At 39.9% G+C, this 21,329-nt stretch overlaps 1 protein-coding gene across 1 annotated transcript in view; it reads right to left on the reverse strand.

Moving 5' to 3' along the window:
- The window catches only part of Fam169a (family with sequence similarity 169 member A), a 58,303-nt gene that overhangs the window by 22,774 nt on the left and 14,200 nt on the right, over positions 1–21,329 (reverse strand). The window contains exons 2-6 of the mRNA XM_038322541.1: positions 10,976–11,110; positions 8,987–9,086; positions 8,497–8,582; positions 5,707–5,878; positions 543–722 (exon numbers count right to left, since the gene is read on the reverse strand). Coding sequence (XP_038178469.1) covers positions 543–722; positions 5,707–5,878; positions 8,497–8,582; positions 8,987–9,086; positions 10,976–11,107 — 670 coding nt within the window. The 5' untranslated portion in view covers positions 11,108–11,110. The remainder of the gene's footprint in view (positions 1–542; positions 723–5,706; positions 5,879–8,496; positions 8,583–8,986; positions 9,087–10,975; positions 11,111–21,329) is intronic.

A 21,329-nucleotide genomic window follows, 5' to 3' on the forward strand; every position in this document is an offset into this window, starting at 1 on the left:
AGTAAGTATAGTAAGAAAGGCACAAAAACTTTTCACCTAAAAATAAACAGCCAGGCGGTGGTGGCGCACGCCTTTAATCCCAGCACTCGGGAGGCAGAGGCAGGCGGATCTCTGTGAGTTCGAGGCCAGCCTGGTCTACAAGAGCTAGTTCCAGGACAGGCTCTAAAAAAGCTACAGAGAAACCCTGTCTCGAAAAACCAAAAAAAAAAAAAAACAAAAAAACAAAAAAAAACAACAACAAAAAAAAAAAAAAAAAAAAAACAAGTTTTGGGGAAAAAATGTCTTGCACAAAATGTTATACCTTCCTTGGCCAGGAATTCCAGAACTCAGAGGTTAAGGCAGGAAAGTCACCATTCAAAGCCAAAGCCTACACAGTGCGACCCTGACTTCAAACACTAAAAAGGTTATTATGTGCCATGTTACAACTAGATACCACAGAATAAAATTGCATTAGAAAGTTAAGCCCTAGAAAGCAGAAAGTTCTAATCTAATTGTCTGGAGAAACAAATTTCAGGTGACAAGTTTCAGTTTGGTCCACTCACCTGTGCACATGAGAGAAGACAGCGGGTACCGCAGGCCAAGGGCTTCTTCTGTAAAGGAATCAACAAAGTCCTCCAGCATGTGAAGCCCCAGATCTTTTCCTCTGTATTTCTTTCTTATAAACATTGTATCAAGAACTGGCAGTTGGTAACTCTGAGTAAGAAATGAGGCACATAAGCTTCCTGCAGTAGTAAGAGAAACCAAAGAATTTTACAAATTAAACTACATGAACATTTAGTAAATGACCTAATGCTTCTGAATAGTTTCTTCCCTTATGTTAAGAAGTACATCAAAGAACTGCATATATTCTATAATATAAAGTGTATTACAACTTTTGTCATACACTCTAATTGTATTCATGTGATAATATAGAACAAACAGCTCATTCCATTTTATGATATACATACTTGACTATGACTATATGTACACTACTGCTATCTTTAAACATAACCTTAACCTTCTCCCAGCTCTACCATGGGCAGAAACTGCTAAAACCATGAGCCAAAACCAAATCTCCCTTCAGGTGCTTTTGCTCAAGTATGTGATCAAAGCAACCAGAAAGCCAGACTAGAACAACACTATAAAAGAAAATGTTATTTGGTCATAAAAAAAATGAAGCGTTGGAGCTGGAGAGATGGCTCAGCATAGAACCCGCATTTGGTTCCCGCACCCACATGACGACTAACACCATCCACAACTCCAGTTCTGGGGTTCCAGTGCCTTCCTCTTCTGAGAACATAAGACATACACATGATGCGCAAACAAAACAATAATAAAGATACAACACAAGTTTTTTAAAGAAGTATTAATATACACTACAATATATGAGACTAGGAAACAAACAGTTACGCAAAAAAAAAAGAAGAAGAAAAAGCTAGATACCAGTCACATGATGTATTATCTAGATTAATTAATGGTTGCCAAAGCCTGGAAATGGGAGTGACTCCTATTGTACACAGTTCTGTCTTTTGCAGTAATAAAAATTATCTAAAAATGGTGAGATATGATATATCTGAAACAGGTAAATTATGTGGTATGCAAATATACAAAAATGTTGTTTAAAATACAAATAGCAACTTAGGCATTTGATGTATACCACCTATAACAAAATTCTGTCAGGACAGTCTAAAAATACATTCCTTCAAGTTTACCCATTTTCTCACTTTCTCAGTAAGTCTCAACCTCCTTGGGTCCACTTACTCACCCTGGTCTTTCTACACACAGTCCACGCAATAATCAGAAATCCTGAAGCAGTAACAATACCCGGGGTCTTTGCCCAGGGTACAGCATTGCTTAACAGGCCTTCCAAAGTAGCCTCCTCACTAAACTGTCAACTCTACTTACATTCATTCTATTGGTAAGCTGTCATGAGCTGTTTCTGCTCACTTAGAAGCTGGCTCTGGGTAGAGATGTCCCCAGTCCCTTTCCATTTCACACTTAAACAAGTCTGTCACAAAGGATCCTCTAGGGCCCTTGTCTGGAGATGTGCCCTGCCCTCAAACAAACACACAAACCAACAGAAAAACAAAACAGAACAAAAAGCAAGACACTTTGTGACAGGGAGGGAAGAGAACAAAATAGCCCAAGGGTAAAAACATTATGTTCTTAAATACAGCTAAAAAAAAAAAAAGTAAACTATTTCCAACAGATGTTACTATTGTTTATCCCATGATTTAAAAGTGAAAGAGAAGTTAGAAGTTCAGCTATGAGAACCACATCCCTGTAGAGAAATCTCAACAGGGAATTCCAGCTGACTGTCTCAACTTCCCCAGTTGGTCTCAGCTGGTTATTATGAGCACTAGCTTTGATGATGTCATCACTATCTGCTGGAAGCCTTACTGGGGAGACTGCTCTGCCAGTGACCCTCTTGATCAGGAACTCCAGCTGGCTGCCTTAATGAGGCTTCCCCACTGGGTTTCTGATGGATTTAATGACAGTACCTATTATTCGTTCTTTTACTTGGAAGCCTCAAAGGGGGTGGGGAATGACATGGGACACTCTGTAAAGATACATACACTCTAGCTATTAACCTCAATGGGGCTTTCTCAATTGATTTCTACTGGATTATTTTAAATACCTTATTTAATGATGTTTTGTGACCTATCTACAACTTACTATTATCTATTCAAAACAAAATCTATGGGGCTACAGAGATGGACCAGTGGCTCCTGCAGGGGAGCTGGGTTCAGTCTGCAGCACCCACATGGTGGTTCATAACCACTCAGAGCTCTGGTTCCATTGGATTTGACTCCCTCTTCTGACCTGTGTGCGTACCAAGCATACATGGCACACATACATACATGCAAGCAAAACACTTATACAAAAAGCATGATTGTTGTAGGTCACTCTCCAGACTAAACACAACACCTGCCCACTCTGCGCACCTGGATTCCCACAGAGCTATCTGGTGCCATGCCATCCTGAAATCTCTTCACTGCTTCCCTTCACCATAGCACACAATTAACTCTTTCTTTGGCCTAGAGACCTTTTAAGATACAACCTCTATGCTCTCCAAATTTTGTCACTCCCTCTCTATAAACCAGGCATGGTAGCCATCTGCAATTTCTGAAGCATTCAAATCTGTGTCTCCATTTTCAGCTTCCACCTGAGTCTCTTCACACACTTCACACTTCCGGTTCCTCCATCAGTTCATTCAGAAAAGCTTCTCCTAACCTTTCTATTTAAAACAGCACCTCCCAGGGTGAGGGGGTGGGGTACGGGAGAACTGTAGATGGAATGTAAAATAAAAATAAAAAAAAATAAAGTAAATTAAACAAATAAATAAAACAGTCCTTCCCAAACTCTCTCTCGGCTGTTCTTTCCCCTCTCTTCCTCTAAAAATCTAAGTTCTTCAAGGATGGAGCTTACATTTTTATTATTCTCAATTTGTCCCTCTTATTCTTTCTCCCTACTCTTTCCTCCCCCTGTCCTTATTTGTATGGCTCCTAACAATAACATGAATAAATGCACTCCAACAACAACGTCAAGATCTAACACAGAAATCACAGACCTATTCTGCCACAATGAGCAGCTTCCTCTTCTCAGGAGCCCTCTCTCTGTCCTCCAGGAAGGCGTTCCTTCACCGCCCTAAAACCACAGTTAGCATCTCATAAAAGGGTCTGTGTGGGAACAGCTTTCCCACACTGTATGATATGAATGCCAAACAAATTGAGTGTTCATTTTTTATGCTTTTTAAGTCAGTTAAGTATTAGCTATTCTAAAGAAACCAACCCAGAAAAACTTAGTAAGGGTCTAGTTTTGGCTTGAGTAATACTTTTCACAGTCATCCAGAGGGTATTTCAAATTACTTGACACTGTCTAACAAGCCAGACTAAATTTTATTGACTTACAAAAGAATTACTACTCATCTTCAGATAGCAGAAACTCAGACCCCATCTCTGGCAACGTGAGCTCACTGCCTTCTGTAATGGAAACCTCCATTCCGTTTTCTTCTTGGTCTCTACCACTATAGTCCTCACTGGGCCCTTCTCCCATCTGAACTACCAAAGTTCTATTAAGGACTTCTTGACTTTAAAAGATAACTTTACTTTCCTACTTACCAGTCAAGTGCTATAAAAACCATGTCCCTAATGTGCTGTGGACAATAAAATGTCACCTGTCTTAACATGGCCGTTACGACACTACCCAATGTAATCTTCACCTTCACCCCTCCAACTTTTTGGTGCTTTGTTCTGTAGTAAGATTCTTCTCTTTATTCTTTCCAAAAAAGTCCCACAAGCTTGTTTCAACACGCCCTGCACATTTGCAACTCCCCCTTACATACTTATATCCCATGCATGTGGTTACTAGCATGGTCTTTTCCCTTCCCTACATCTCTAGCCTCTGACCCCCCAGGGACACTTCCAAATATTTTTCTTAGTGGCACTTCTTCTAGGCAGAATTAAGTGCTTAATCTTCACCAACCACTCTTGCCAATACATTAAATACATCATTCATTACCATGAATGACTAGGTGTCTACTGACTATAGCTTTTTGTTTTGTTTTGGTAGGGTTTATTTTGTCTCATTCACTAGATTTTGGTTGTTTTGAGGTGGCCCAGAAGGTAAAGGTGCTTGCTGCCAAGCCCAACTTGAGTGTATCCCTAAGACCCACATGGTGAAAGGCACAAACTCTCTGACTTTCATACATGCGCGTGCACACAGAAATATTTTTAAAAAGACTTTATCTTATAGCTACAGGCGTATCATTTGCCTACTGTGTATGTGAAGAGGGAAAGAAAGTAAGAAAGAGCCGGGCGGTGGTGGCGCATGCCTTTAATCCCATTACTTGGGAGGCAGAGGCAGATGGATCTCTATGAGTTCGAGGCCAGCCTGGTCTACAAGAGCTAGTTCCAGGACAGGCTCCAAAGCTACAGAGAAACCCTGTCTCGGAGAAACCAAAACCAAAAGCAAAAAAAGAAAACAAGAAAGAAGACAATAGTGTTTTAAATTTTCTTTGGGACAATTTCTCAAAAATAATTTCAGTTACGCTTCAGTTTCCTTTAAAGAAAAGGCACTCCCTTGAAATAAAGAAGTTACTTCCTGATCTAAAGGTTGGCATACACATTCTTAATTCCACTACTAGCCAGCACAGGGAGATGGAGCTTAAAAGGAAGAGAAGGCTGAAATTAGCTTCAGAACCTCACAGCTCTAGGATGTGAAATGGAGCTGACTAGCAGAATAGCAAAAGCAAAGGCCAGATCCCAGAAGAGAAGGGGGCCCCAAGACACACCAAATGATGAAGAGCATAATCAGAGTCACTGAGCTACAGAATAGGAATAAGACCGCTCCTCAAAATAAAAAAACTGAAAAAAGAAATCTGTATTTATTTTAAGCATTCTAAATAGAAATGGCAATGCACGCAGGCCAAGCAGCAAGCAGGTTTAACAAGTAATTAATTACTTATTAATTAATAATAAGGAACAGCAGAAGAAATCAAAATAGCAACCTTTAAACAAACACATGGCTATAAAGAAATGACAACCTTCTCTAATTTTCTGGGTCTAAGGTTTAATCTACTCTCTCGTGGACAGGAGAACTGTAACACTCAGAAGAAATCCTAAGTGCAAGCATCTCAACTTGCACTCCAGCGGTTAAGACACTGACACAGTTGGGGATCAAAATGGAGATTTCTGTAACACAGTTTAAGTAACTTGTAAAACTCACCTGTAGGCTTAACTGAGTAAAACCCAACAGCCTCTCCTTTCTTCCACAGAATCTTAGCATAGTCAGTACTGCTATGGCACAGGAATGGGATCTCATTTCTCTCCATTTCCTGCTTTCTATAAATAACTCGGTTGAGAACATACAGAACCACTCTTTCTCCAAGAGTGCTCACCTATAAAGAGAGTCAAGACAGCAGGCACAGCAGTTACAATATGCAGCTATTAGGAGACACCAGTCACCTTGTTCCCAGCTCCCACAGCTCCTGTCATCAGAGCACTTTCAGGACAGTCAACACAATTTGAAACATTCCATGATCATAAACATTCTATTATCATAGAATCAAGGCTAATCACTGACAAGAACAGTCCATTCCCACAAACACATTTTTTACGCACAGATACTGTCTTGTAGCAAATTCTAAAACGGGCAAAACAGGGCCCAAGGCACACACTGTCTAGCATCTCACTCAGTGCAGTGTCTTCATGATTCTAGCTGCCCAGATCCAAGGGGTGTCTGTGGCCCTAACTACTGTACCCCACCACATACTCTGCTTCAATCCTATTTCACCCCATTCCTGCCCCTATACTAAAATAAATATTTTTAAAAGCCTATACTATTCCCAAGAGAGTTGCAGAACAATTACCTCATTTCATGAAGGCAGTCCGTCGTCCTAACTATGCCCTTGAGAAAGGCATCTCTCCTTTTTCAGGTGAAATATTCCTTAGATAGGCCTATTCTTGCTATTAGGACACCCAGCCTTCCCACCCACACACCCCTTTGCTAGAGCAGATGAGCAAATACGGTGACAGCAGGGAAGTCTAGGGAAACACACTTGGGGCACAGCATGAAAACAGAGGCCCAGCTCTCACTGAGAGCCACACCATCACGGGCACTGCACGGTTACCCCAGCCTTCTGTTATTAAAGTCAGCTTTCCCACAGACATTTCTTTTTTTTTTTTTTTTTTTTTTTTTTTTTTTTTTTGGTTTTTCGAGACAGGGTTTCCCTGTAGTTTCTAGAGCCTGTCCTGGAACTAGCTCTTGTAGACCAGGCTGGCCTCGAACTCAGAGATCCGCCTGCCTCTGCCTCCCGAGTGCTGGGATTAAAGGCGTGCGCCACCACCGCCCGGCTTCCCACAGACATTTCTAATGCAAAAACAAGACTTCTGTTTATAAAGTCTATTTTCTTCCAAGTCCCCTTAAACAGTGGTTCTCAGCCTTCCTGATGTTGTGACCCTTTAACACAGTTCTTCATGTTGTGGTAACTCCCAATCAAAAAATTATTTCGTTACTACTTCATTACTGTAATTTTGTTACTGTTATGAATCATAATATAAATATCCGACACGCAGCCCCTGTGAAAAGGTCATTTACCCCAAACGGATAGCAACCCAGATTCTCTAATCATTACCTTAAAGGGAAACAACTTTGTCCTGATCATCTGTGTAGAGAAGAAACTACTGCTACATGCACACACTTCAAAAATAAATACCCCCTGGCAGGGGTTCTCCAAGCCAAACAATACAAGAAATGACAGAACAGTCGATCTCTAAATGACAAGGCCACTTCCTTATGTAGCAGTAACCAATATAAAAAAACTCCCTCACTGAGCTGAAATCTACTTTCCAATGGCTATTCTTTGATAATATGCAGCTACACAGAGTACCATCATTTGAAGATAGCTATGACATTCTTCTGAATTTTATACCAATACAACCTTAAGTACTGAAGAAAGAGAATAAAGCCAGTTGAGCGTTATTTTGGAATCCCGGTCCTCTCCCTTAGAGTGCTTCAGGTCCTCTAGTTCTCTGTGCACACTTGGCATACAGTGTTGTACAGTGTTACACATTGAGGATATTCTGAAATTAATGTGAACTTGCTATCAACGTTTCTTAGCTTCATTTTGCTTCTATTTATTTAAAGCCAAATTCTTCTCACACATGTTGTTTAGAGGATAGTGTGTACATGTACAACTAATCTGTCTACTTGTCCTGTCCTCCTCTGTCCTTTAGCCCTCCTCTGGATGTCTGCCATACCTCGGTTACATTTCATTTCCATGGGATATTTACTTTCTTTTTGTACACTTTCACTGTCAGAGCTGACAAGTTACACTCTTGCACGGCTCCCTATACCTATTTTATGACTTCATACATGCTTAAAATTCCTTCTTCATCTATAGTAGTTCAAGACTAGGCTGTACTACAAAGACTGGCAGATATCCAGATGTGCATTCTCCCAGTTTCTGTGAGATGGGCTTCTTACTCTGCAATCTAAAGGCATATTCAAGTATAAATACAATATCCAGAAGGAATAATGTTTGGTATATTCCTCTCCTAAAACTTCTTTTTATGAATAAACAGAATATGCAGAAGGATGAACCCTTATATATTTCTTCCCTAAAATTGCTTCCCTTTGAGTTGGATGTGTCTCTCAGAGTTCCAAACTCAAAGTAAGAAATGATATCAGGAACTGCAACACAGCCTATGTGCGATAGAAATCTGACGGTCTTACTCCTTCCAATTGGAATGCTTCAACTGCAACCACACCAAAACACTAGGCTCTCTTCCTCCAAACAGAGGGTCAGAAGCTTCAGGAAAGCGAGGCCAGGCAGGCGCCTCAGTAGCTAACCCAGGGGCTCATTCTTCTCACCCACTTCTCAGAAAAGGAAGGATCATATAAATCACCATAAGAAACCCCAGTTCAGTGTTAGTTGGTTATATGAAAATGAGGGAAATTTCAACAACTTTTAAGACTATCACTTTATGGGATTTATGAAGGACATGAACTGATTACCTGCTTTAGCCCATCTCTAGAAGGTTCAGATGTTCTCACAATATCATGAATGGCCCACCACTGGTCAACCAGGTAAAGTGCCACAGCTAAAACAGAAAAAAGACCATTAGCATTTAAGTCTAAAGAGTCAAAAAGACAATACTGCTACTTATTAAGGATTACATACACACCTAAAATACACCCATTGTTGCTTGCTTTCCTCTTCTGCCATATTGAGAATCAGATCCAATACCCCTCAAGTCCAGGTAAGTGCCCTCTTTACCACACAGCTACACCCTCTCCTCCCAGATCCTGAACTCACAATTTACACTTACTTTTATTTTACTTCATTCATTAAATGTTTAATTACAAGCAATTATGAACTGCACTTTTCTAAAACTAAAATTTGGAAAAAAATTTTACAACAAATTATTTTATGTAGTTTCTCAGTAAATTCCTAACAGTTTGAATTCAAAATCCTCAATTTACAAAAATGAAGCAAAGAAGAGACCTGTGAGTGAATCCTCAGGTGCAAAGAGAGCAAGAATTTTCTGGGCCTGATTGCCACCATAAAGAGGCACAAAGCCCACATTTGACAGGCTAATAGGAATCTGAAATAAAAGATGGTTCAAGATTAGTGGAGAATTTAATAAAAATACATGACAGAACTTAAGCTTTTCTCAACTGTGTTCTATAACACAGCTTCACTGCACACAAGATAATATCCCTAGTCTCTTTTCTCAACTGTGTTCTATAACACAGCTTCACTGCACACAAGATAATATCCCTAGTCTCTTTTCTCAACTGTATTCTATAACACAGCTTCACTGCACACAAGATAATATCCCTAGTCTCTCCTAAAGAGAACAAAAACAAGCAACAGTGAAGAGCCTTCTCTTCTGCAAAAATTTTCTTGTAGAAAAAATAAAAATTTGTTTCTATAAACACTCCTAGAGGCCAGCCATACTACTGAGGAAAAGCAAATGTCACTGGAAAACCAACTATAGTTTAATATCACCAGATTTCACGAGGGACATACTTTATTTCCTAGTAAAAGGGATTAGTTAAGTAGACTGATGCTTCAGCGAGATACGTACAACACTTGAACAAAGCTCTGTTTTCACCAACCTAGCATTACTTTCCCAGAGTCAGTCATTTTAAAGAATTAAAAATACTGGTGCCAGCCGGGCGGTGGTGGTACACACCTTTAACCCCAGCACTCGGACTCAGGAGGCAGAGGCAGGGGGATCTCTGAGACTTCAAGGCCAGCCTGGTCTACAAGATCTAGTTCCAGGACAGCTACAACGGTTACACAGAGAAACACTGTCTCGAAATATAAAAACAAAAAATGCTGGTGCTGGAGAAGTTGCTAGAAATTCTTTATGTGAGGGCAAGGGAGAAGGCTCAGTGGGGGGGACTTCCTTCTGTGTTTCATCACCAAGTCCCACACGGTAGGGAGAGAGAACTAAAACCTGCCCTCTAATTCCACACATGCCTCCCATACAATAAAAAAATTTAGATCTTAAATATTCCCAGAAGCAAGTTCTGAGACTTAGAGATATTAAGAAATCTAGTCATTTCAGTTCGTAGTGGAATTTAAATGGCTCCAAGTCTCAAAATAACACATCTTCTTAATCAAAATCACAAAATTTTCAAAGGTAAGAAAAGATTCATGATACAAAAATGTAATTTTGAGCCTTACTGGTTTTTTTTTTATTAAAAGGAAGTTCTAAATTCAAAATTCCAAATCTAAAATAAATTTAAGTGACACTACTTTGACATGGTGTCTTGTCCTAACAAAAGTGTTAAGTGCCTTACCTTTAAAACTAAAGGCAAAAGCCGGGCGGTGGTGGCGCACGCCTTTAATCCCAGCACTCGGAGGCAGAGGCAGGCGGATCTCTGAGTTCGAGACCAGCCTGGTCTACAAGAGCTAGTTCCAGGACAGGCTCTAGAAACTACAGGGAAACCCTGTCTCGGAAAAAAAAAAAAAAAAAAAAAAAAAAAAACCCTGAGTTCACCTGTGTGTATCTGACAGCCAGGCTGGGAGGCAGCTAGGTGGGAAAAGTACTTGCTCCCTCAGCAGAAGCACCTGTGCTCGCTCACCTAGTAACCACATACCATTCCCCTTGTGTCCGGCACGGAGGTGGATGGGGCACAGAAGGATCCTGACAAAGCTCACTGGCTAGTAAGTCTAATTGAAATGACAAGCTTCAGGTTTGGTCAAAAACCCTGTTTCAAGGGAATAAAGTATAAAGCAGTAGTCTTCTGGCCTCGGTTTACACGCACATGCACATACTTTACATACACCAAAAACCCTGATCTGCCACTCAATTTGTTTAATATTGATTAATCACTATTAGCACGTTTTACTGGTGGATTTCTGGTAAATATTTCAAAATTGAATGATTTTTTACACTAATATTTTTTAAAAAGATATTGATTTTAATATACACTGTACTGAAAGGGTAGTTTTAAAAAAAATCATTGCAGAATGCCTTACCGTAATATTGAGAATAGAAAACCACTCTGGATTTTCAGGATCTCCACACCTTAAGCTGGAGAGATAGTCCTCAGCAGAATTCTCCAGTTCCTCATGTGTGCAGTTATCCAGCAAATCTACTGGGAAGGCCATCCTCTAACAAACATGGAACAACACACTTAGAATGAATGCCATCTTTTCTAACTCCAAAAAATTAATTAATTAATTAAAAATAAAACTACTGTAATGTAACACCCCTATTTTATTGTAAGGAGACTTCTATACTTCTGCTCCATTGTGTCAAGACAGATAGCTTGAGTCTGTTCATTTAGGCATACAAACATCAAAAACTTTCTAGCATTATTCATTCATATTAAAAACAGGCAGTAAGACCAGACATAGTGGTTCACACCAGTAATCAAGCGTTCTGGAGACTAAGGTAGGAGATTTGGTTAGTTTGCGGATATCCTGGACTACACACAGAGTTCCAGGCCAGCCCAGGCTACTGTGTAAGACCTTCTCTCAAAATAACAACAACAACAAAAAAAAATTAGCAATGAAACAGGAATTAATAGATACGTCTTTAAATATTTATATAGTTATAACACATGCACATATGCTCATACACATAAAAATGTATGCATACATACACACTTTACATACCCTCAACATAAAGTCACTATAGAAGGACATGGGGTTGGGGCTGGAGAGATGGCTCAGTAATTAAGAATACTTGTTGGGCTGGAGAGATGGCTCAGAGGTTAAGAGCTCTGCCTGCTCTACCAAAGGTCCTGAGTTCAATTCCCAGCAACCACATGGTGGCTCACAACCATCTGTAATGGGGTCTGGTGCCCTCTTCTCACCTGCAGGCATACACACAGACAGAATATTGTATATATAATAAATAAATAAATAAATATAAAAAAAAAAAGAATACTTGTTGCTCTTGCAGAGGACCTAGGCTCAGTTTTCCAGCACCCACATGATAGCTCACAATAATCCATACCCAGTCCCAGGGGATCCAATACCCTCTTTGACCTCCATCAGCACCAAGTACATGCAGTACACATATGTACATACTTGCAGATAAAATACCTACAATCATGAAAAATAATCTCATTTTTTAAAAAACAAGGGAACTTTCTGGAATGACACAAATCTTCCACAACTAAATGCTAGGTCCATAGTATGATACATATTTTTAAATCAAGTTAAATTTGTAAAAATCAAACCCAAGAAATAAAAATATAAGTTCAGTCCAGCTAATAAACGTTATGCTTTTAAAAAAGAAATCACTATACAGCTTGGGTGGTGGTGCACACCTTTAGTCCCAGTACTCAGGAGACAGAGGCAGGCTGATCTCTGTAAGTTCCAGACCAGCCTGGTCTACAGAGCAAGTTCCAAGACAGCCAGAGCTGTTAGACAGAGAAACCCTTCTTGAAAAACGTTTTTTAAAAATCACGATGTATGCACACACACAGAGGAAAACACAAAACACTATATTATATACACTTCTGTGTGAATGTTGTGGTATATGAGATATATCTCATATATAAATGATTGTAGAGAAAATGAAAAACAAACACCAGCCTAATCTTCACTTTGTTCCTTTAGAGCTAGGCATGATGGTGGTGCACACCTTTAATCCCAGCACTTAGGAGGCAGAGACAGGCAGATTTCTGTGAGTTACAGGCAAGCCTGGTTTACATAGTGATTTCCAGGCACAGAAGAAGAAAGAAAAACAAAACAGACCATAAATACAACAACTATAAAAAATTGTTTTGAAATTAAAAACAGAAAAGACAATCTTATTTACAATATCAAAATTAAGCTTAAACTTATCAATAATAAGGGTTCTCCCCAAATGGCTTAATATAATGCAATATGACTGAAAATACCTTTGTTTTTTCCCCTTGAATCTACTTAATTGATTACTGTTAATATAAAAGAGCAAACAAGCAACATAGATAGGAAAACCCTTCAAAGTCAGAAATAAAAACACGTCCGTAACTGTGACTTGACGCAGTCACAAAAATGAACAGAACAAGGTACAAAAATTCATCTAAGAGCCTTGAAAATTGAGTAGATAACATACTTCCATCTGTGAGATAAAGGATTAAATAAAACATTAGTTTTGCTGACTTTTTAACTTAGAATTTAATCTTTCAGGATATTCTCTATTAAAACGCCACTCTACATGGCTTCTGTTGAGGAACAACTGCTTCTGAATCCACCAGTTACAATGCTCTGGGTTTTGTTTTGCTGTATGGAAGGCTACCATATACAACTTACTTACTCTATTGCTGAAGGACAGCTCAGCAGCTAATTGCAGTATTTAGCAACGCTGAATAAGCCCACTGAGGCCTATGGACTCTTTGATTACACATGCCTTCCTTTGTTAGGTCTACACAGGCATGTTCATTCATCTCACTAAAACCAAGAGACAAGCAGATCATATATCCTGATATGATACACAATTGGTCTAGTCAACGGCTATTTATTGATTAATCATTAACAAAGTATATGACTAGGCAGTTGTGGCACACGCCTTTAATCCCAGCACTCGGGAGGCAGAGGCAGAAGGATCTCTGTGAGTTCAAGGTCAGCCTGGTCTACAGAGGGAGTTCCAGGACAGGCTCCAAAGCTACAGAGAAACCCTGTCTTGAAAAACCAAAACCAAAAAAAAAAAAAAAAAAAAAAGTATGTGAAAAGTCATCAAACGTACACAGTCCACAAAATTCAAAGTTTGAGTTTCCTCAATGAACTTGAGATAGGGAGTTTACAATCTTGTTGTTGTCACTATGTCTCTGGCTGACCAACCTTTCCTGGTGCCTGGAGTGCAACCCTCCTATCCCTACCCTCCTCTTGATGTCAGAAACCGTTCCCTCCTTTGTATTGAGGTTTCCTCCCAGACAGACAAAGCTGACTGTTTGCTTGAGGTTCTGGTTCTCTATTACATGTTAAAATCCCTGTGAGCCCTTCCCATGTGCTGTACCTCAGTCTTCTCGATGTTTACTTTCATACTAAGGTTTTCACTGACTTCTGCCGCTCTATTTAGCACCATTGCAGCTAATCTGGACTTTCAGCAAGTAGTGCTGTATCGTTGGTGAAACGCAAGCTATTGATTTGCACACCACCCATCTGCACGCCTCTCCTCATCCCCCAGGGCTGTGGCTGTTATTAATCCCAGGAACAGATGAAAGAGCGGTGAAACCATGAGAAGAAAAAAAATAAAAAGAAAAAAAAAAAAAAAAAGAAAGAGCGGTGAGAGGACGCACCCCTGCAGCTTTCCTACGGCCGTCTTAAACTGACCACTTAGCTCCCCGCAGACTGTGACGGCTGCAAAGGTGTCTCTACAGGCATTTTCTAGTAGTAGTATGATTTTCTCTGGGGACCCGTAGAACCATATTATTTCTCAACACCAACAAAATTACAAGTATATGAGACACTTGTCTTGAGCTGCCTTGTTTACTACTCTGAAACCTGGACAATGAGACGCTCCTCAGAACAGCGGCTGAATGTGTTTGGGATGGCGTGTCTCAGGAGGGTTCTAGGCGTCACACGAAGAGATAGGCCGTGCAATGATGACATAAGAGACATCCCCCACTTACAGAAGGAAGTAAACTACAGGGTACGGCAAAGGCGACTGAGATACTTCAGCCACGTTATGAGAACGAATGACAGCAGATCCCCAAGACAGCACTGCTTGGTGGAGGGCACGGGATAAGGTGAAGAGGGAGGCCCAAAAAAACACTTGGTAGATAGCATAAAAAAAATCGTAGAGGGCTGGAGAGATGGCTCAGTGGTTGTTAAGAGCACTGACTACTCTTCCAGAGGACCTGGGTTGAATTCCCAGCACCTACACGGCAGCTCACTGTCTGTTAACTCTAGTCCCAGGGGATCCAACACTCTCACACACATATACAGGCAAAACATCAATGTACATAAGATAGTTAAAAAATTGTGGGGCCCAGCAACAGCTCAGCGTTCTTCCAGGGGATCCAGATCAACTCCCAGCACTCACAGGGTGGTTCACAACCTACTGTAACCCCCCAGTTCCAGGGGATCCAACACCCTCTTCCAGCCTTTACAACCACTAGATAGGCAGTGAACAGCTACACATACAAAGCACTCACATATTTTTTAATTAAGTAAAATGATAACCTATGACAACTACTTAGCTACCAGTTTTTAGAGAGGTAAGAACAAAGCTAGGATATACTGCCCTGCTCCAAGAGTTCCCTGATTCAGACACTTTTTAGTTTGTAAAGAATTTAGTGTATGTGTCCATGCCATGGCTTGCAAGTAGAGGTGAGAGAACAACCTGTAGGGAGTCAGTTTTTCCTTCCACCATCTGGATGCTGGGGACTGTGGCACGAATTCTAATTGGTCTTAATAATAAAAACCCAGAGTCAGATATGGGGTAAATGCTGGAAGATGAGAGAAGTAAAGGAGCCAGCCACTAGAGAGACTTTTTACCTCTGCCAATTCCTCAGACCAATGGGGCAAGATCCTGTCTCCACGAATCCTCACACTGAACCCTCAGACTGAATACTGAGCTCCTGTCTCCTCCTGCCTTACATTCCTCTCTCTGCTCAGCCTTCTCTTCCTATCACCACCTCCCTTGTGCTGGGATTAAAGGTGTGTGACTCCCAAGTACTAAAATTAAAGACCTGAGTCGCCACCACCTGGCTCTGTTTCTCTTTGAGACTGGATCAAACTAGTGTAGCTCAGGGTAGTCTTGAACTCACAGAGATCTGTGAACTCCGCTTGCACAGGAGAGGTGATTTCCAGAGGGTTTGAAAAAACATCGAAAGTTGAAATATCAAAAGTCAAGTGTTTCAGTCCCTAAAAAGGGATTGTAAACAGGGCATTCCTAGAAACAATGTTTTTTTTCTTCTAAGCATAATCCAAACAGAACGCATCTCCCTTCTGAATTATATAGAAGGTGTGGCAAGGGCAGGCATCAGACTAATGAATGTAGATCAACAAGGGGCAGTTAAAGAACCCTTTGCCATCAGAAACCACTGTGAGGGCCTCTGGTAGGCTATCTTGTCAAGTTCAGTTCAGTTGTTTCCTGACACAGCGGAGGAAACTCCTTCCCAGAGCTATTAAAGAACCTAATGCCTATTATAAAAAACCATATTGCTCTGGATGATAGAACAGCTTTAGAAAAGAAAACAAAAATTTCAGGAGAAACCATAAATCAAAGTTGATAAAGGTTAGATTTGAACAAGAGAATGAACTCTTGATTAGAAGAGGAGATAATTCACCAAACAGTGTGACTATTCAATCCAAATTAACTTTTAAAACTAACAAGTACTCTCATTTGATCAGATAACTTATCTAAAGGGAAATTCCCCAATGTTACAAGGGAGAGGGCCCCTTGTTTGTCATGGCCACCTGGCTAGCTTACACCTGAAATAACCACACAGAAACTGTATTAATTTAAACACTGCTTGGCCATTAGCTCTAACTTCTTATTGTCTAACTCTTAAATATTAGTTTAACCCATCTCCATTAATCTGTGTATCACCACATGACTGTGGCTTATCAGAGATTCTAACCAGAGTCCATCTCAGGCAGAAGATCCATGGCTTCTTCTCACTCTTCCCTCTTCCCAGCATTCAGTTCTGTCTTCTCCGCCTACCTAAGTTCTGCCCTATCAGGCCCAAAGCAGTCTCTTTATTCATTAACCAATGAAAGCAACACCCCAAATTTAGAATTGACGAAGGGTTTTGCTTTTGTCTTTTCAGGAGAATAACGGCATCCAACTAAGTAACTGGACAAATGAGACATATGAAGAAAAAGGACAAATCATTCCCCCCAAAAAAGTCCCAAGAAAAAGAGTAAATTGGCCTATTGATATATCACATTTAACAAGATAAAATTTCATAAGTCTTAAAAAAAAAAAAAAAAAAAAAAAAAATTTCATAAGTCTTCCCAAATATTTGTTTCTGCTTTTCTCTTCAGACATATAATACAAATGGTCTTTTTGCAGATACAGGACCCAGCTATGACAAGCTTAATAGAGGCCTGAATCTCAGTAGTTTACCCTAACGCAATACCTGATTCTAAGAAAGACCACAAACTGAGATGACCCAGGCACCATCCAGAAACAGACCACACCCTTCCATGATATAAAAGTTCAGAGTTTAGCATTTAATAGAGTTCTGATAAGCTGGTAGAACAATGACTACTTACTGCTTAGTCACAAGCTTAAGATTTTAGATTTATCTTGGTTGCCATCTATATATAAACTTAAAGCTGCTTCTCATCAGGCTATATCTCTGTCCAGTCTATACCTGGCTCTTAGGACAGAAGAACAATGTACATGCTTCTAACCCAAGTCTGCAGTTTCTGCTAGTCCATCCCTGCTGTTTTACAGACACCCATTACCTGCTTTTTTTCTTCTATGTGGATTTCAGTACAGATTGGTGATACTATTATCTAACACTTTTATGTCTTTTTGTAAAATAAAAATTTATATAGGCAAAAGAAAGAAAGAGAGAGAGAGAGAGAGAGAGAGAGAGAGAGAGAGAGAGAGAGAGAGAGAAAGGAAGGAAGGAAGGAAGGAAAAGAAAGGAAACCTTGGATCCACTTCTCACAGGACAAAAGGATTCCAGATAAGCACAGCCTAAGTCTCCTCACCTGTCTATTTCTGAGGATGATATTTTTCTCTCCCCTGGTCTTGGGACTCCTCCCCTTCCTGAAAGTTTCAAATGTAGTTATTTTCCTCTAAGTTCATAAACCTTAACTTCTGTTCCCAGTTTAAACTTGTCTCAACCAGTTTCTTGAGCAGACACATTCAAGCAGCAGCTGCTGACTACAACCTGCTCCGAATGACTGAGGGCCCTAGACTTGCTGAAAGCTGATGTGGGCAAGTCCAGTCCATGTAAATCCTCCCTGTCTCTTCAGTGCAGCCAGAGAACCAGATGCTGCTGGTAATGCCCCACTGCCTAGATTCCCTCTTTACCTTTGACTAGCCTTTTAGCCTTCTTGGGACCTGATAACAATGTCCCAATGTCAGCTTGAAATAGTAACAGAAAAGAACACGTTGTCCCATGCTCCCCGCCCAAAATAGGCTGAAATGCTGAGACAAGGGGAACTCCCTAGCATGGGGGACAAAATGGCTACCTATAATGCCCATTGACATATCAGGAAAATAGGCCCAGAGTTGTTAATTAGTGTACTTATCAACTAAAATGATTCTACAATAAGATAAGACACTTTGGTTCTTTATGCAGAACCATAGAGGACATTCAGGATTACAATTATGATTTGGTTGTACTCAAAGATCAGAGCTACAGGGGCTGGAGGCAGAGGATGGCCACTGCCCTAGAAAATCTGTTAGCTAAGGGTTCTTAGGTCCTAACACTATCTCCTAAAGCCCCTGAACAAGCAGAACCCATGACTGGAGCCTGTCATGGGTACCTATGAAGGGAAGGAATACAGGATCCAGCCAGGACAAGGCCTAATATAAGCCTGACTCTCAGTAGTTTACCCTAAGACAATACCTGGTTCCAAGAAAGACCACAAACTGAAACCACCCAGGAACAGCAGACCTGCTCCAATTAAAAATTAAAGCTGGCTTTGGAGTTGGAGTGTGGCTCTCTCCGTCTCTAAACCCAAGTATGCTTGTTAAAAGTAAAATTCAAAATCTCTGTCTCATGTCAGAAGAGCCACCTGATATGGGACAGAAGAAAAGCAAAAAATTAAGGACTATTTTTTTGCCACTATATTGACTCTTCAACAGCTTTTCTTAAGGTATAAATTTATAATATTAACATATTTTTTTGTCATGATATTAATGGTCATAGAGTACTAACTAATTCTAGAAAAAGGTTTCATCTACCTTCCTGTACATGATTTCGGGTCTGAGTCTCTATCAGTTTTCTGCAGTGAACCATGACCATACCTAACAGCGACCTTTGAAGTCTCCAAAAGGAGGGTGGAGGCCCACAACAACCATTCCTCCAGGACTATAAGACCACTTAAAGATCAGCTTTGAACTGCAAACTGCTCAGAACAATTTTGAGGTGGCTAGCTGAGATGATCCAGCCACAGACTACTCCAGCCAGGACTTGAGACAAGCCCTGCACTTTCCCATTATGCAGAAACTGGACAACAAATGATACAGCCGCCTCTCCCAGGACTTGACAATTAATCCAATTTTTCTCTTCAGGATTCCCTAAAGATGCCATCACCCCAAACAGCAGGAAGTAATTTTAAGAATATGACACTCACATTCCCAAGAGATGGGGTAGGTGATTTTTGGTTGTTCAATGGGTTATGGATACTTGTCATTGTTAGGGTGGTTGGTAATGTTCAGGAAAAAAGTTAAAGAAAAGAGATTAAATTCAGGGTTCTTATTTTGAAAAGAAAAATGGGGATATAAATATGATAGTATAAAAGGGTTGGTTATTGAATCTACTACTTGTTTTACATATTTTACATTGATTTTTGTGTATTGACACAAATTTGAAATTCATTTTGTTAGAACATACTGTATATACATTTCTAATCTTGTTCAAGGTACTGTACCTATACAGCTCATTTAACAATGTAAATTTCTAGTATTTGAAAATTATTATCACCAACTAATCAGGATATAAAGCCATGTAAGTTAATCATTGCAATCAAACTTGTAGTCATATTAGATAGGTTTTCAAGGTCAAACAGATTTTAGATAGACAGATCATCCTCAAACACTTCAGAGACCTACAGTATAGGTGTTTAAGATGTTTTAGTAAGGTTTTTTTTTTTTTTTTTTTTTTTTTTTACGATAATGAGACATGTCTGTTCTTGGCAGCACGAATCTACTTCAGAGAAGATAATGGGCATTGAAAAAAGGCCACATGGAGTTTACTTTATTTGTGGCAAAAGTAAGTCCCTGGGCAAGAGAGTACTCTTGCCTCAACTACTAAAAGTATGCTGTCCAAACTGGACAAGCAGGACACAAAGAGACTGACTGCTAAACCTTGCCAAGGTGGGACAGTCCTTAAAAAACAAAACAAAACAAAACAAAACAAAACAATAAAACCCTGCTTCTTAGGAAAATCTGTCAGATATTTTAGGCCTGTAGGCTGAAGACAGATGCCCCAACATTAAAGAGGAACCTTGGGTGACTGTCCAGACAGCAAGCTATTTCTGCCATTTTTTGGAAGTCGTTTGTTTACACTTCCTGTTTACTCAGTATTTCCTCCTCAGGTTTCTGAGGGAGTTAAAGACTAGATAGTTATAGTTTTCCCTGTTTATCAGACTCAGAAAAGAAACTCACTGAAGAAGTATAAAGCGTATAAGGTTGAGAGACATCAAAAATTAGTTTTGGATGGTAACGCTAGTTAGGATAGAAAGTTAATTAGGTACAAGACTTTGGACCCACTAAGAGGTGATAGAAATGGAGTATTTTCTCTGAATTTGTCAAATGTTAATAGACTAGACATTGCTACTGTATTGCTTGTATATACTGTAAATAGTTATTGTACTTACTGAGTATAGTTTTTTTATATTAGTTTTTTTTTTATTTTAGAAAAAAGGGGGAAATGTGGTAAAATTTTGTTTGTAATCTATCAAATAAAGCTTGCCTAAAAATCAGTGTGGAGCTAGGCACCAGTTAGCCCTACAAGCCAGGTGGTGCTGGGACATACCTTTAATCCCAGCACTAGAGGCAGATGGGGTCTCTGAATTCAAGGCCACCCTGGGCTACACTAGATTGATCCAGTCTCAAAGAGAAACAGGGCCAGGTGGTGTTGGCTCACACTTTTAATCCCAGTACTAGGGAGTTACATCCTTTAATCCCAGCAGTAGAGAGGTGGAGACAAAAAGAAATGTGGCTGGGCAGAGAGAAGAATATATGGAGAGGAGACAGGAGCTCAAGGCATTCAGTCTGAGGACTTATAGAGACAGGATACCTCATTTGATCTGAGGATTTTGTAGAGCTAAGAACTAGTGGCCGACTGCTCTGCTACTCTGATCTTTCAGCTTTCACCACCACCTACCCCATATCTGACTCCAGGTTTATATTATTAAGATCAATCAGATTTCAACGACAGGGGACTAAACTCAGGTATTTCAGCATGGTTATCACACTCCTTTACCACTTAGCCACCAGGGCCCCACCCTGACCCCATTTTTATTTACCTAAAATAAAAACCAGAAAGCCTAATTTTATACATACACAGCCAAGAGAGAGATCCAGTAAATGTATAAATAGTTGAATATATTTTTTTCCTGAATTTTGAAGCTATGGTGAGGAGGCTTTTTTTAACCACTGTGTGTACATTAAAATAAAATTTTAATTTTATGTCTTTTTTTAATCAAATTGATTTTTTAAGTCAAAATTTATTAAGACACTTAAACACAAGTGAAGTAA

The sequence above is a fragment of the Arvicola amphibius genome, chromosome 3, assembly GCF_903992535.2.
Source record: "Arvicola amphibius chromosome 3, mArvAmp1.2, whole genome shotgun sequence".
Taxonomy (NCBI): Eukaryota; Metazoa; Chordata; class Mammalia; order Rodentia; family Cricetidae; genus Arvicola; species Arvicola amphibius.